The sequence below is a fragment of the Lygodium microphyllum genome, chromosome 10 (assembly GCF_053477565.2).
Source record: "Lygodium microphyllum isolate KBCC chromosome 10, Lygodium_microphyllum_v1.1.10, whole genome shotgun sequence".
Lineage (NCBI taxonomy): Eukaryota > Viridiplantae > Streptophyta > Polypodiopsida > Schizaeales > Lygodiaceae > Lygodium > Lygodium microphyllum.
In genome coordinates this window covers 108,058,016-108,074,571 of record NC_141144.1, presented here as the reverse complement: position 1 = coordinate 108,074,571, position 16,556 = coordinate 108,058,016, and the positions used below count along the sequence as shown (strand labels likewise).

The window sequence follows — 16,556 nt, the reverse complement described above, 5'->3', positions numbered from 1 at the left end:
AACCCCTAAGGTTGTGGAGCATTATGAGGTTGGAGAGCCATTTAGAGATTAACCATCTCAATTTCAGCCTCATTATCAACCAAAGGTTTATACAACCTCTCATGGCCAAGACCCACAAGAGAGGATCCATGCTAACACTAAGCATGATGAAGACACACATGGGTGTGATCCTTTCTACAAGTCTTTCTATGTTCAGCCACATCAACTATCCCAAAACCTATTCATGAAGAGAAGTTTGAAGAACAAAGACCATATCATGGTCAAGCAAGTGGGGGCAATACTTCTCATGGGCAGCACCATTATAATGGACATGGTCATGTCAATTCAACCCCAAATTCTTATGGGCAGTAGTAGCATGTCAACAATAATCATGCTTACAATCAGCCTTCTAAACAAAATCCTCATTCTAATCAGTTTTGGCCTCATCAAATTAGTGGGTAGCAGCCACAACTAAATGCCACAACAAATATTCAGTCTCATGTGTGTGGACAGCATCGAGGAGTATATGGACAACCACATGTCATGGGTAATTCCTTCTCTCAGCCCAAGGAAAATATAATTAGCCACGTGGATTTGGAAACCCTCATGGACAACAACAACCTTATGCTCATGGAACATGGAGCAATGATACTCAAAGGCAAAATTCATTTGGTGCAAATCCTTATGGGCAGCAACACTATAATGGTCAACCTCATCAATTTGAGAGGGAATACAAGGAGAAGATTACCATTTCTAATTTCAAGGGCGATAATCCATCTCCAACTGAATTAGAAGAATGGTTTGACAAACTTGATATGTATTTCTCTTTATATCCTAGACCAGAAAATGCTAAGGTCAAGTTTGCAGCCCTACAATTGGAGGGTTATGCACACACTTGGTGGTGGTACATGTCAAGGATCAATCACGAGTTCTTGTCATGGAAAGCATTAAAAGAGAGAAATGATCGAAGTATTTGTATCATCTATTGAAAAAGAGAGGCTGGAAAAGAAGTGTTATGCTCTTGAACAAAGGGGATTATCGGTTAGAGACTATTCTAACTAGTTTCTTAACCTCTCTATGTATGTGGATGGGGTATCCAAAAATGCCAAGTTGAATAAATACATATTTGGGCTCGAATCTTCTCTATCTTCAGAAGTGGGAGCCATGAAATCTTCCTCCTTACAAGCAGCTATACAATTGGGCTAAAAAGTATGGTCAAAAGTACAAGAATTTTCCGCCAAGAATAGGGCATCATTTTTAGCCAAACTAGACCACTAGGACAGCTCCTAATTTTGGGTAGGCAAATATTGATTTTCAGCATGGAGGAAAGCAACCAAATAGCTACATTAAGATCCCTTCATTTCTTACAGTTTATGGTTCAAAACAGGGCATTAATTTTAGGTTTAATGCTAAAAATAGATCAAATGAAAAAAGGATTGAAATTAGTGGAAAAACTTCAGCTCCTTTGGTGCAAGGCAAACATGTTTCTATTGAAGGACATGCATGCAAAAGGACTATGCTTTAAATGTGGAGAGAAATGGTCTCCCAACCATAAGGCAAAATGCAAAGCCAAGAATCTCAATGTAAGTATGATCTTTAAGGAAGATCTGGAGGTTGAAGCAATTGAAGGCAATGTATTTCAGCTTGAGAGACCATCCACTCTTGAAAAGATGCATGACCATGAAGAAGATAGCCATGAGGAATTTTATGATCCCATGGATGGTTTTTCATTTGACCTAGATGGATATTAAATGGATGATGGACTGATCTAGATTCCTTGAGACTATGCTCTATTTCTCATGACGCAAGGAATGGCTCTAAAGGGGATAATACTCTACGCCTTAGAGGCTACATCAATGGAAGAATAGCTCACCTTAGTATTGACATGGGAGTACCCATAACTTCGTAAACACAAAGTCTATTGATGGGCTGAAGTTGAGCACTCAAGAAATGCCTTCCTCTCTACGGATTCAAGTGGCAAACGGAGCTTATGAGAGTAGTAATCAAATTTGTTCTAATGTTCCTATCACTTTATCTTCATTATGTACCGCTTCAGTGAGTCTTATTGCCTTGGAAATGGGCCCCATTAATGTGATACTTGGCTATAATTGGCTAAAGAGTATTGACACATTTACCATGGATTTGGAAAGGCTGCAAATGGAATTCCAATGGCATGGACAGCAAGTTATTCTTCAAGGGATTGAGAAGAAGAAGTTGGAGGTGATCAGTCCCAAGAAGATTAAGAGGGAAATCAATGCTAAGGCATGTATGTTCACTCTTATCTTGTCTAAGATTGATGAGGATAAGCCCTCTACAAATCATCCCTCTACACATCCCAAGTACACGGATCCTTGCCTTTGCAAATTGTTGGAAGACTATGTTGATCTATTTCAGCCTCCCTCTTCTCTTCCTCCTAAATGTAAAGTGGATCATCCCATTGACTTGCTTCCAAATACAAAGCCTATCAATAAGCCTCTATATCGTCTCTCAAAGGTGGAGAGGGAAGAAGTTGAGCACCAAGTAAAGGAATTACTTGAGATGGGTCTCATACAACCAAGTCGATCTCCATTTTCTTCTCCCATTCTTTTGGTGAAGAAGAAGGATGGATCATTCCATATGTGCATAGATTATCGTGATTTGAATAAGGCCACAATCAAGAATAGGTATCCAATACCAAGAATTGATGATCTCTTGGATGAGTTGAAGGATTCCAAGGTCTTTTCAAAGATTGATTTGCAATCGGGATACCACCAAATACATATGAAGGAGGGAGATAAATACAAAACAGCTTTTAGGACTGAAAGGGGTCTATATCATTTTTTGGTCATACCCTTTGCTCTTTCAAATGCTCCAGTCACATTTCAAGCATTGATAAATAAAATACTTCAACTACTATTGTTTAAGACAGTTTTGGTCTTCTTTAATGATATATTGATATATAGTAAGAGCAAAGAAGAGCATTTATAACATGTTAAAGAGGTGTCTGACATCTTGAGGAAGCACAGATTGTTTGCCAAAGCATCTAAATGAACATTTATGACTAAAGAAGTAGAGTATTCTGGGCATATTGTTGGGGAAAATTGTATCAAGGTTGATCCAAAGAAGGTCTAATGTGTTAAGGATTAGCCTACACTGACAAATACTATATCATTGAGGGGCTTTCTTGGCTTATCCTCTTTCTACTAGAGGTTCATAAAGAATTATGCACATGTGGCTGCCCCATTGACCGATAAGTTAAAGAAAGAATCTTTTTTTGGGATGAAATAGCCAACAAAAAGTAACTCCTCATTTCAGCACATTGATCAACACTGACTTCTCTAAGGTCTTTACTATCTATGTGGATGCTAGTGGAAGAGGATTGGGGGGTTGTTTTGGCCCAAGAACATGGTGTCATAGCCTAAAGGAAAAAATTTGATGAAAAAGAAAGGCAAATGCATGTATATGAGCACGTATAGTGAAAAAATGGCATCATTATCTTTATGGGAGTCACTTTAAGGTGAAAAGTGATTATAGGGTATTGAAATACTTTCTTTCTCAGCCCAACTTGTCTCCTAAACAAAGAAGACGGTTGGCAACCCTTCCATCTTATGATTTTGAAATTGCATATATGGTTGGAAAAGACAATATAGTGGTAGATGTGCTCTCTAGGATGTGGGCTTGCAATGTATCTACCATCTCTTCTATATACAAGGATTGGATAAATGTCATACAAGAAGAATATTTGATGGAGAAGCATGTTGCCACAATAATGCAAAAATTATAGCAAGGGAAAAATGAAGAACACCCAAACTTCAAATGGCATAATGGACTTTTATGGTATAAAGGGAAGGTCTACTTGATCACTCAAAGTAATTTCAAGATGAAAGTCCCTCAAGAAATGCATTCTTCACCCTTACCTAGTCATCTTGGTCTCTTTAAGACCTTTGATGAAGTACATAAGAGTTTTTATTGGAAGGGATTATGGGGCAGGATGTGAAGGAGTATGTCTCTCAATTTTTGGAATGCTAACAAAATAAAGATTCTTCCCTATTTACCAGGCGGCCTCCTTCAGCCCTTGCCAATTTCACAAGGATAGTCAACCGATATCTCTATGGATTTCATTACGGGCCTCCCTACCACAAGGCATACTTGGAATAGTATCTCTGTTGTTGTGGATGGACTTACCAAATCAGCCCATTTTATTCCAATAAAAATGTAGGTTTCAGCCAAGCAAGTAGTTGATCAATTCATGGAAGGTGTATTCAAGCTACAAGGAATGCCTTTGAGGATCGTGCCAGATAAAGATACTAGATTCATGGGAAATTTTTGGAAGAGTTTGTTTACTTCCACAGGCACTACTCTCTACTCCAAGTAAGTACCGCTTATCACCCTCAAACCGATGGCCAAATTGAGAGGGTTAACCATTGGGTGGAAGTCTACTTGAGACATTTTTGTCATGATACTCAATCCTCTTGGGATAATTGGTTGCATCTTGCTGATTTTTGCTACAACAATACAATATCATATGACTATTGGGATGGCTCCATTTGAGGCACTCTATGGATATAAGGTTCAAATTCCTTAAGCCATGTCTCATGAAGAGGTAAATCCACAAGCAAAGGATGAGCTAGAGAGAATGGAGATGCTTATGAAGAAATGTAAAGAGAATATAAGGAACTGATGATAGGAGGAAGCACATAGGATTTAATGTTGGATATTGGGTCTTTTTAAAAGTTTCCAAGTTTCATTATGCTACCCTCAAAGGAGGGCACAACAAGTTGGCTCACACGTTTTCCCCTACTAGGTGTTGGAAAAGATTGGAGAGCTTGCATATATGTTGGGCAAGACATACATGTTATTGAAGAACTTCCACCACTTGATGAAGAAGGACTTATTGTCTATGAACTTGAGAAAATCATTGGAAAGTGTGAGAAGGTTCTTAGGAACTAAACACTTACTAAATTTCCAATAAAATGGAAGGGGATACTTGTGGAAGAGTCTACTTAGCAACCTTATTCGTACTTGGATGCTTTTCCATGGCTCTTAGAATTATGAGTCTATGTAGGAACAACTTGATGTATTAAAATATTGTCATGAATTAAGTTTCCTTAACGACATCAAGAAGTGATTTTGATGGTATGGGTTGATACCTTGGGATGTGTACTTCATTTTTATACCATAAATGCTCAATTTGGATACTTCAATCAAAAGTTATGGCAATTTTACAAATTCAACCTTGTTTGAATAGCAAGCAATCATTTCATTGTTTCATGGTTATTATGAGATTTCTTCATGGAAAGTGCTTCCACATTCTTTCGGATCTTCATCAATATACTTTGATTCATTAATGACTTGTCTATCACCCCATTATCTTTAGTTTTGAGGACAAAACCATCTTTGAGAAGGGATGGTTTGTAATGAAGCAAATTAGCCGCATTAGTTCGCTTACCTTTACTAAAATAAAACCATGTAAATACCTTAGCCATGAGGATACTAGGGTTTACTATAAAAGGCAAGAAGAGCTAATGTGGAGGGGCATTTTGACACTTATACTAATTTCTTGGAGATTTCTTGTTCGTCACCATCTTGGGGTGAGTACCAAGCTTTATTTTTCTTGTATCTTGATTTCTGCTTCCATGGCTACATTGTGCTATGGTATAATGGAAGATGAATATGACATGGATTGGGATGAAGCATTTCATGTTATTTTCTAGTTCAATTCATTAGATTTTTTGTTGATTTTCATGGTAGAATAGGCCTTCTTTACATCTAAGCACTTTCTCTTACTATGCTCGTGCTTCTCTTTCACATGTGGAGGTCATAGAGGGTTGAGAGTCGAAGAAGCACTCACTTGGATCATGGAGTGTGCAAAGCACATCCTTCATGGGATTGAAGGAAGGCCATGCCACTCCATACAAACGAATGCTTGCATTCATGTGCGAGAGACTATGTGAAAGGTAGTTGTTGATTCTCATGTGTCAAAGCTTTTGAAGGAATAAGAGTATGTCCAATGGTCCCAATACATTATGTAGCCCAATTTGTCCTCAAGCACATGCGGAGAGAGAGATCTGTCCTCAAATGCAAGTGCACACACACACACACACACACACACACACACACACAGAGAGGCATTAAAGATACATGATTCTAGGTGAAAGTAGACATCTAGGACAGAAAAAATAGACATGTGGGAGAGAAAAACGGGCCATTACAATGCCATGAAAAATTATAATTAGGTTTGGGATCATCAAATGGATGCCATGTAGAATTGGTCATAGGTTTGAGAGATCCATCAACTATAATTGTATATAGATGGTTGGTAGCAAAGTACCAACCATAAACATGCACAATACACACAATGTCATGGCTTCTCTTAGACTACCAAACATGATGAGTTGCCAAGTAAGAACAACCATGGATACTCCATAGATGGCAAATAGACCATGCATTAAGGGCATGTCTTACATGTGGTTGGGTGCTTAGTGCATTATATTCTAGTCAATGGGAATGAATGAAAAAAGGCTGTTAAAACATGTCCCTATTTATGTTAAACGATGCAACCATGCAAAAAGGTTTCCTTGAAAATAAATTTTATATTACCAAAGGGATAAAAATCACATTTTATAACCACATAGGGCATTGTATCTACACCTTTGCATGAACAAGATACTAATAACTCCAACAATAAAAACAAACAAATAGGAAAGGTATTTGAAAAGCTAATATTGTAATGAAAGCAATAGTTATAAAACGTACATGGATGTTTGACGGAATGAATGATCAAATAAGCATTATCAGAAGAGTATCATGGAGTATTCATACTTTTTTAATAGACCAAAGTTTAGATGGGCTTGCTAGTGTGTTGTATACATCCTTTGAAAGAAATATGAAGGCCCAAGGAGTTAGGTAACACATTGTTGCATCCCTTGTCCCAACCTCAAAAGTAAGGCTCACTATGCTTTCTTCTTCTATCCCCTATGGCCACCATCTGCCCCGCTATCAAAAAAAAAAAGAGTTTTCACTTTTATGGCTCACTACCAATGTGCTTTTTAGCTATATTTCCTTTGTAAATCTACATTGTTGAAGTTATCAACTATAAAAAGTGCCACATATTATAAGGCTATGGCTATATAATTACATCCCATGGCATACGTATGTAAAATGAATTATGGTAATATAATTACTCCTATGGCATACATACTTAACAATGAATTTGTAAATTCATGTAATGATTGGGCTTTGCATTGAAAACTTCAACTATTTTAAGACAAATCACAATGAGACATGTAGGTAACATGAGAAAAAAAATGAAATTAATATTGGTAGGATATAATAACAAGATTACAATATTCCAATTTGATGGCAATGATTATAAAAACATTCATACATCCCAAGTTGAAGGCACGTTATTATAGGTGATGATAGGTAATCCTAAATCTATGATCACAATTAGCTTAAAGCATCACGTCACTTGATTGCCTTAATGAGAAGCCCATGTTTAACATAAAAGAAAATAAGCGCATTTCAAAAGAACATCTTTACTTTCCAAATTATTCAATAATTCATTTGGATCAACAAGATAGGCAAACTGGGCACACACAAAAAATAGAGAAAAAGTGAAGTGAATATTGAGATGGAGGAATAGGGCAAGGCATTGGAGATGCTAGCAAGGCATGTCAAATGTTGGCCAAGGAGTGGGGGGAGGTGGAGGAGCAGGGCCATCAATGCTATATTCCATGTATGGGGGGCCAAAACATTATCTCTAGCTCATAAGGTAGCTTGAAGGAGCAGGACAGATTGAGGAGCAACTGCTATGGAGTTATCTCCCACGGTCCACACTTGTGAGATGAAGGGATATTCGTCTAGTGTCTCCCATGGTCCACACTAGCAAGATAGAGGAACACTAGTCTCCACTATAGCCAAGAAGCGCTTGTCCATGCTATGAACTGCTATAGAGCCAATGACATCAGGGCCTAAATTTGACGGTTGTTTTTCCTCTCAAGGGCTATTTTGCCTGTCAAAACAAGGCTTTTCGAAAATGCCCTGTCAAATTACAAGTCAAAGATCTAATTTTGCCTGTCATCAAGACATGCCCAATCAAAATGCCCCTGTCATTTGGCATGTCAATATTTACGAGTTGCCTTTCATTTTTATTAGTTGTATTGTAACTTGTAAGTACCTAGAGGCTAGCAAGTCCCAGGACCCACGCAACTTGCAAGTTGCAACCTTTCAAGTTTCAACTACTACCTTAAGGCTTATCTAAAACTAAACCCTAGGATTCTAGAATCAACGGCCCTAAATCAATCTGAGCTTCTAATGTGGTTGAGATTCGAGATTGGAAAAGGGATGTACTCTGCACTTGCAGTGTGTGATTGGAATTTGGAAATTTCCACCGTCCACGAACTTCAAAGAAGATACTCTCGACTCTCGAGTCTCCACAGTCCACTGTAGTCTGTCCAGTCCACATCAGGATTCGTGAACAATGAAGTGTAAGGCAGCAGGCTACGACGTACGTCTCTCTCCCGCGTTGCGAGCTAATGCATCATGCAATGTGCATGATATGCTCAAGCGTAAGGCTTAAATCCTTAGCCTTAAAGCTTGAGGGCTAAGGTTGGAGCCTGGAGGCGACTCGCGACTCAAGGCGCGAGCTTGCAGCCTGCAGGTAAGTTGGCTGCAGCAAGGTGCAACTCGCGATTCGCGAGTCCCAAGGTACCAAGCTACCAGCGCAGCCACCACGGTCCAGGCCTGAGGCGACACTGGAGTCCTGCCGCAGTGCCGCTGATTCATTTTCGTGCAACGTGCTGAAGTCTGGTGCAACGTGCTGGTGCAACGCTTGGAAGTTGACTATTGGATCGAGGCTCGAGAGGATTCGGGAGTCGGGACACTAGCTTGAAGGGCATAGATATGGGCGGCAACTCTGCAGCCTACAAGCAGCTGGTGCGACAGTCGGTCCGATTGCTAATGTGGTGAAGATGGGCATAGCGATGTGCCACTGCTAATCTGTGGTAGTTGGAGCCTGGAGGTAGAGGTGCCATAATCCATTCATAGTGAGGCAACGGCCAATGTCGAGAGGGCCAAGCTAGGTGGGGTGGAGGGCTTGTTGGACACGGTGGCAGCTATAGAGGCACTGGGTGCTCAAGCGACATGGATGTGGCCCAAGCAGAAATGATGGGGCTATGGAGAGGCGATGATTATAGACGGGGCTGCTAAAGGTGGATGCAGGCAGGCTGCAGCTATGGGAGTGGCCAACTAGGAGATAACACAATGGCCTCTTCAACCAAACAGGTACCTACTAAGCCCAAGCTATTACTAGTGATACAATGAATTTTCCTATTTTATCAATTCATTGATTTGTTTTAGGAGTTTAAAGTTGAATCATGATTAATGATAGCTATTAGCTATTAGGCTTTAGCATTCTGTAAGTCAACAAGAAGTGCTCACTAAAGTAAGATTTAAGAAGATGAGAGGGTAATGCTTCATTAATCGTTATAATTGGAAGAAGTGCGAGTCCTTTAGAGCCCAAAGTATGACCCAAAACCATATTTCAAACTAATGCATTAAAATAAAATCAAATGTATGAGGCAATGAATTTTCAAGCTCATCTTTGAAGTAAGAAATAATATGCAGAGTAGTTAACTAGCATGTTGTAGTTTCTTTTAATACACTTGAAAAGAAACAAAAGAGTTGTCACTTGTAGGTTCCTTTAATAAACTTAAAAGTAGTAGATGAGATAGAAACTATCCCTTTCGTTGAGGATTTGTTTTGGATTTCTCATCCTAACCTCATGCATTTCCTTAGGAGCCATACGACCTGAGTGATTGGTGCATGCACATCATCTAAAATTTTGCTTCATCTTTTCCAAAGAGAGACTCTTATGGGAAAAAATGTAGTCTTTAATCCATCATAGATGATCTTTTGGACTTTTGAACCATATGCAAATATGCACACTAATTTTGCTAGTCTAAAAAGTATATGGAGAATGGACGAGATGAAGCTATATTGAAAATGAAGATTCATGTGAACAATACAAATGCAAGTGTAATGTGCCCTTGGGCCTATCATCTATTTACTCTTTCCAATAGATTGGAATGCAACCAAGTGGTTACCTTGATCATAATTTTGTACATCCTATTAATGGTGCTTAGCATGCAATACTTGAAACATAATGTTATACTCAAAGTATAATATGCATTATGATTCAATTTACTAATGGTGCTTAATATGCAATACTTATAATGTTATACTCGAAGTATAATATGCACAATGATTCAATGTTTGATGGATGTGAGTATCCTTGATAGTTATTGTGTGACAATAGATACTATTGGAGATTGAGTGGGAGGCTTGGGACTTGGAAATCTCTATCCAATTCACCAACATATATCGACTTGAGCTTTTAGCCTTCAGGTACACGTTGAAAAAATTCTTTTGTTGTTTCACATAACAACCTTTCAAAAGCATATATATTATAATCATAACATAAAGTATATTACTTTATGTGATCTTTTTATGTATTGTAGGTAGCTGGACCATGGATCCATCCAAATCTCAAAAGGGTTTGGCAAGGAAAAGAAAGGCTTATCCTTCTATAGCCTCTTTTTTATCAAGAGGCCAAAGTGCTTGTGTAAGGCCAAGGGGTTTGGTATCAAGAGATGCCAATGAAACTATGGGTCAAATGTCAGCACTAAATGCAAATGTTTCTACAATGCAAGAGGGAATGACTTCAGCAATGTCAAATGCTACAGAAAATGTAAGTGTGAATGTGGGAAATGCAACAGAGAGTTCTTCCAATGTTGATGCTTCTATTAAAAAGGTGAAACGAAAGTGGCGACATCAGTGGACTCTTTTGCATCTATGGGCATATATAGGTAAAACTCTATGTAATGAAGAAAGGGTGAAATGCCAATGGTGTCAAGATGCCAGCAAAGTGAATACCTATACACAAGGAGGCTCTCAAAGCATCCAATTGTCAGCATTGAATGATCATGCTAAGACTTCTGATCACATTAGTGCAGTACGTGCTCGTAATGCCAAGGCAAAGATTGGTAGTGATGGCAAAGGACCTATGGACCATGGATTGGATACCATAGTCCATAGTGAACAAAAGCGAATCATATCATGCATGAAACTAGTATATTTTTGTGTGTGCGAGGACATACCATTGGAGAAATATCCACAGTTATGCAAGTTTCAAAGGGAGCTTTGTACTCCAAATATGCCAGCATCAGATGAGTATGGATCCTATGTAAATCCAGTTTCAGGAAGGGAAATGATGTTGGCTATAAGGGACCATGTTCGAAAGCAGATGTATGCAGAGATGCGTGCTAGTCCTTTCTTTTCACTGCTCATTGATGAGAGCACTGACCGCACTATGGAAAAGCATCTAATTATCTATGTTTCATATATCAATGATGGAGGCAGAGGACATGCAATTTGTAGATTTGTGCGGTTGTTGCCAGTGGATAATGGAACATCTGAGGCCATGTATGATGCTATACATGCATTTTTCTTGGAAAGTGGTTTAGACATGCAAAACTTAGTTGCTATTGCAACTGATGGAGCTTCAGCTATGACAGGGCATAGGACAGGAGTTGTGGCACGCTTTCAAGCATCGTTGCCACGTGTCATGGGAATTCATTGTATTGCCCATCGACAAGCACTTGCAGCCAAAGATGGATTTGCAACACATCCACATATATTTGCCTTTGTGGATAAGGTTGCATGCAAAGTATATTCATGGCTAGGAAGATCAACAAATCGACATATGGAACTTTGGAAAATAATGCATGAGTATGACATCATGGACATGAAAATGTTGCAAATGCATGCAGTTCGGTGGCTTTCAAGGGGCAAGGTGATGGAAAGGTTTGTTGAGATTATGCCTGCTATTCTTGAGCAGTGGAAACGACATGAGAAAAAATGGTATAAATATGCTATAACGTTTATGGTACAATTCATCATACACCTTTTAGCAGATGTGCTTGGAGAGTTGAACAAACTCAACTCTGAATTTCAAAGGCAAGAGATGGATGTAACAACGATTGGTGCCCTTATTGATCTAACATTTGAGAAGCTCAATAGGAGATATATCACGTGTGATGATGACCAATTTGGTATTGGTTCAAAGCATCTCTCGGCATTCTTGAAAATGACAAAAAATGGAAAGTTGGTTTTTGTAGATGGTAATGGTATATCACATACACATGTATTGAAGTATGTTGCAATTCCAAAAGTGTCAAAAAAGAAGAAAAAAGGAGCTAAGAATACAAGTGATTTAGAAAAAGAAGATGAGGACTTGGACTTAAACACAATTCCTGAAGGTGATGGAAATGAGACAGGTTCTCTTTCAGAATGCATTGGTGTTGCACGAGCATATGTGCAAAATGTTTTGAATGCTTTGACTAGTAGATTTGAGGATCTACCAGTCTTCAATGCATTCAAGATATTTAATCCTTCTTCATATCCGATGGATGATATTGATCGAGACAAAAGGAGCCAAGAATGGCTGGAAAGACTAATCAACAAAGTTAATGTTGATAGTCAAACAGTTGATATTCGAAGATGCATGAATGAACGAGAGGATTTTGTTGGGATGCTATATCGTGTCGCAAGAAATAGGGGCATGTATGATGCTTGGGAGTTTTGTAGTAGCACAAAGACTTGGTGGGATTTATATCCAGGGATGATGCGTTTATGGCAAACATGCATAGTCATTCCAGCAAGTACAACATCTTGTGAGCGAGGGTTTTCTAGACAAAATCTTATTAAAAATAACTTGAGATCCAGCTTATGTCTTGACACACTAGATGGGTTGATGCTATTATCCATTGATGCACGTGATAGCTCCCAAATCGATTGGAAAGATATTTGGGATATTTGGATGGATGCAAAGAATAGAAGGGCAATGCCACTAGAGTGATCAAATGGATGCATCTTCTTATTGCTTATGCTAGCATTTCGAATTTATCTTCTTATGATGTTGGATTTGTTACATTTTGAATCTATTTTCCTATGATAGGTTGTAGCATTTCGAATTTATCTTCTTATGATGGAGTATTGCTAGGTAATGAAAACTCATTTGTCATATGCAAGGTGGATTGAACATTGATTTTAGATACTATGAGCATTCAAATTTATAGTTTTAAAACCTTGATTAAAAACTTTTCTATGTCACCTGTCATTCACATTTTTTGTCTGTCATTTGACTAATAAACTTTTTTATATCACCTGTCATGTGAAAAGAAATTTTAACATTTGCCTGTCATTAAAAAAATCTAAGGGACCCGTCAAATTTAGGCCTCTTGCTGGTGAAGTGCAATGAAGTGACGTCCATACGGGAGCAGAGGAGATGGAGCTATGGTGAGTGAAGCGCAGAGGAGCAACATCCACGTTGTACATAGAGGAGATGGAGAGATGCCAGTCCACGCTGGATGCAAAGGATCAGGGTGGATCAAGTACAGAGGCACAGGGCAACCATAGTGCAGAAGAGTAAGGTTGGACGAAAGGTGAGAACTTAGAAGGAGCAGAGCACAAAAAAGCCAATTTCAAAAAGCTGTCGTCCTCTAGATCAATCAAAGGTGGCAATTGAGTTCATATGGGACTCGGGAGTTGTTCACAACTTGATGGCGAAAAAAATGGTAGAATAAATTCTAATTATTCGTAGTTAAGGCACTAGATTTTTCTGGCACTTCACACCAGTCCCAAGGGTCCACACATCGATGTTTGTCCAAAGCTTTTTCGACGACCACATTTACAAATTTGGATGGGGTCTAAATATGTGAACTGGGTTTACTATTGATTGCGATCCACGGTCATGATTGCTTTTGGCCCTTGGGTGCATTACAGGCCACAACTCCCCGGGGTCTTAATGACCGTGTGGAAGATCGTCTTCAGGGGGGGGGGGGGAGCCTGGAGGGCAATGAATATTCCTTTGCAATAAGAGGGGAACAAATACAAATACAAATATGGCTCGAAACCATCTCATACACGAGGGCGAACTATACCGAGAGCAACTACCAATTATTCCCCTCGACCTCTCCCATCTCTCTCTCTCTCTCGCTCCCCCCGGGCCCCTCCCCCCAACCCCCCCCCCCCGCCTTCTTCTCGCGCCCGCTGATCACTTCCCTGTGTTCCTGTGTTTGTTCTTCTGTACAAGGAGACGTGCAGGCAGCCACCATTCTTTCCGTAGGCCATTATCATTACCAAAGGGCTTTGTCGATCACCTTCACTTACCTCCAGCCTCTCTCCGGGTACCACCCCTGTCCCCCTTTTTCTCTCTCTCTGGCTCTCAATTGTTGTTATTCTTTGTTTCTATATGTTTGCTGTCTTCCTTCACCATTGCTTTTCAACAAAAACGTGAGGTCTGTGATTGATTGATCCCCTTCCTACCATCCGAATTTTAGAAGATGATTCATTCCTTCTTCCTTCCTGCTCTGCAATCCCATCTGTTCAAAGCTCGTACTAGGAAAAAGAAGAATGCCTGCATCAACTTCCTATCTCCACGCCCACCATCCCCATGACTCCCCTAGCCTACCATAACCTCCGTCCATATCCCTTCACATATTCTCATCCATCAAATTGAGAGAGAGAGAGCATTTACGTTGCAATGGAGAGATTGTCCTGTCCTTGAATGTACAAGAGTCACATGACTACTACGTATCGCACAAAGTGACTAAAGAGATGGCAGCACCACAAGGAGCCAGATCATCCCTGGTAAGAAGACCCGCACACTCCATGGTGCTCAATTGCCACTGAAGGAGGCCTTGCAAGTGACTGATAAGGTTATGCATGCCAGAATGGGAGTCTAAAATGAAAGCATTACGGATGCTCCAAGTATAATAGTCCACTTTCCATTCATCAAACAGAGAGAGAGAGAGCATTATGTTGCAATGGAGACATTGGCCTGTTCATTTATGATGGTCCACCATTTTGGCGATGCCCTTGCTTGGAATGATAAGGCACTCCCTGATCACATTGCAAGAAGCCAGCTTCTGATAGTTTGGCAGAGAGCATATTCATCATGGCCAAGAAGGACTATCCTCAGTGCAATCAAGGGATTTTCTCATGTGCCCAGCAGAACAAAATGATGAACAGCAGCAGCAACAGCAGACATGGTGCGAGAAAGCCGCCATTGCCATCACGGGGACCTTCATCAGCACCTTCCAAAATCCCAAGCTTGAAGAAGATCAGTGAGTTACACAAGGGCTCTGCAAAGGCTCTCAACCTGCCTGTACTTAACCTAGAGAAAGTGAGGAGAAATTTTGTTGAGCAGGCAGAGCTAGCCTCCAATGGAGGGGGTGCTGGCTTTAGTGCAGACCCTCCAAGAGTCCATTCAGCTAGGTACCCAGCTGACAAGCAGAAAAATGAGCGGAGAAGCTTGTTGTCAGGGTCATTGACAGACAGAAGTACGCGGGACTTGTTTGTTGAAAGGAAGATTGCAACTTCTGGATCAGTAACTGATCGAAGCTGCAGGCAGAGTTTAGAGAGGAAAAGCACAGCCTCCGGCTCACTTACAGACAGAAGCTGCAGGGAAAGCCTGGGCAGCAACTATGGTCTCTCTCTAAATGGCTACTTGAGAAATAGCAGAGAGAGCCCTTTGAGGAGTAGTAAAGATAGCCCCTTTTCTACACCAACAATGTCGAAAGCAAAAACAGATTTTTCAAGTGAGAGAGTGCATGCAAATCGCCTCCATCTAGACACCAAAAAATGTAGGGGGGAAAAGGTGACCAAGTACCATTCTTCCATATTCTTGTCAAACTGCTTACCACCAGCCAATCCCTCTCTTTCAGCAAGCCTCCCAAGCAGAAGCTGTAAAAATGACTCACTTAGCCCTAAACATTCCAATCTAGGAAGCCGAAGCTTTCTGAATTCACGAGAGAGTTCGGATTCCAGACGTGGTGGTGACTTGCGTTCATTACATGTTGGAAATGGTACAGATAGAACAGGCATTTTGAGAACAGACTCTGGTTCCTGGGATTCCAAGCGGCTTCCATTACAGCTAGTAAACACATTAGAAGAGGCTCTGGCAGGGGTGAACAGAACAGGTTTATCTTCTTCGGAGGCTAAGAAGGCTGTTGTGCATGTTGGGTCTGCAAAGGACTTGAATATGGGGCGGACATATGGGAAACTTTATGGCAGCAGCCAGTTAGCCAAACCTTCCCTGCTGATCGATAAACTGAAGCTTCTGGACACGAGGCTGAGTCAGGAGGAGCTCAGCAGTGATGAGTTACCTTCAAGCAGAAGGCAATTATCTACCTTGGCCGTTCACATTTTGTGAAGGGATCTCTCTCATTGACCCTCTTATGAAAAGTTGTTTATGGTGCATGAATAGACCACTTGAAAGCCTTCTTAATGTAAACACGAGAAGTTTTGCAAGCATGTGTTCTAAGTTTGTTGAATGACATGTGCATGTCTGCCTGCATATCTTTGGTCCGCATCAATTCATAGAGCCTTTAGGGTTCCTGCTTTTTTGACAACTAGTGCTTTGATAAATATGGCTTTGCACCCATTGTTCTCATTTATTATGTTGTTTAACAATAATATGTTTTTTTTCAAGAATATTACATGGCTTCAGCATGTATTCAGTCATTTTGGGTTTT

General features: G+C 40.1%; 1 protein-coding gene across 3 annotated transcripts in view; it reads left to right on the top strand.

The window, feature by feature from the left end:
• The first annotated feature begins 13,997 nt into the window (after positions 1-13,997).
• The window catches only part of LOC148030408 (uncharacterized), an 82,014-nt gene continuing 79,455 nt past the window's right edge, over positions 13,998-16,556 (top strand). For all 3 annotated transcript variants that reach the window (XM_087686731.1, XM_087686730.1, XM_087686732.1), the window contains exon 1: positions 13,998-16,200. In XM_087686731.1, the coding sequence (XP_087542857.1) occupies positions 14,978-16,200 (1,223 nt within the window). In that variant the 5' untranslated portion in view covers positions 13,998-14,977. The remainder of the gene's footprint in view (positions 16,201-16,556) is intronic.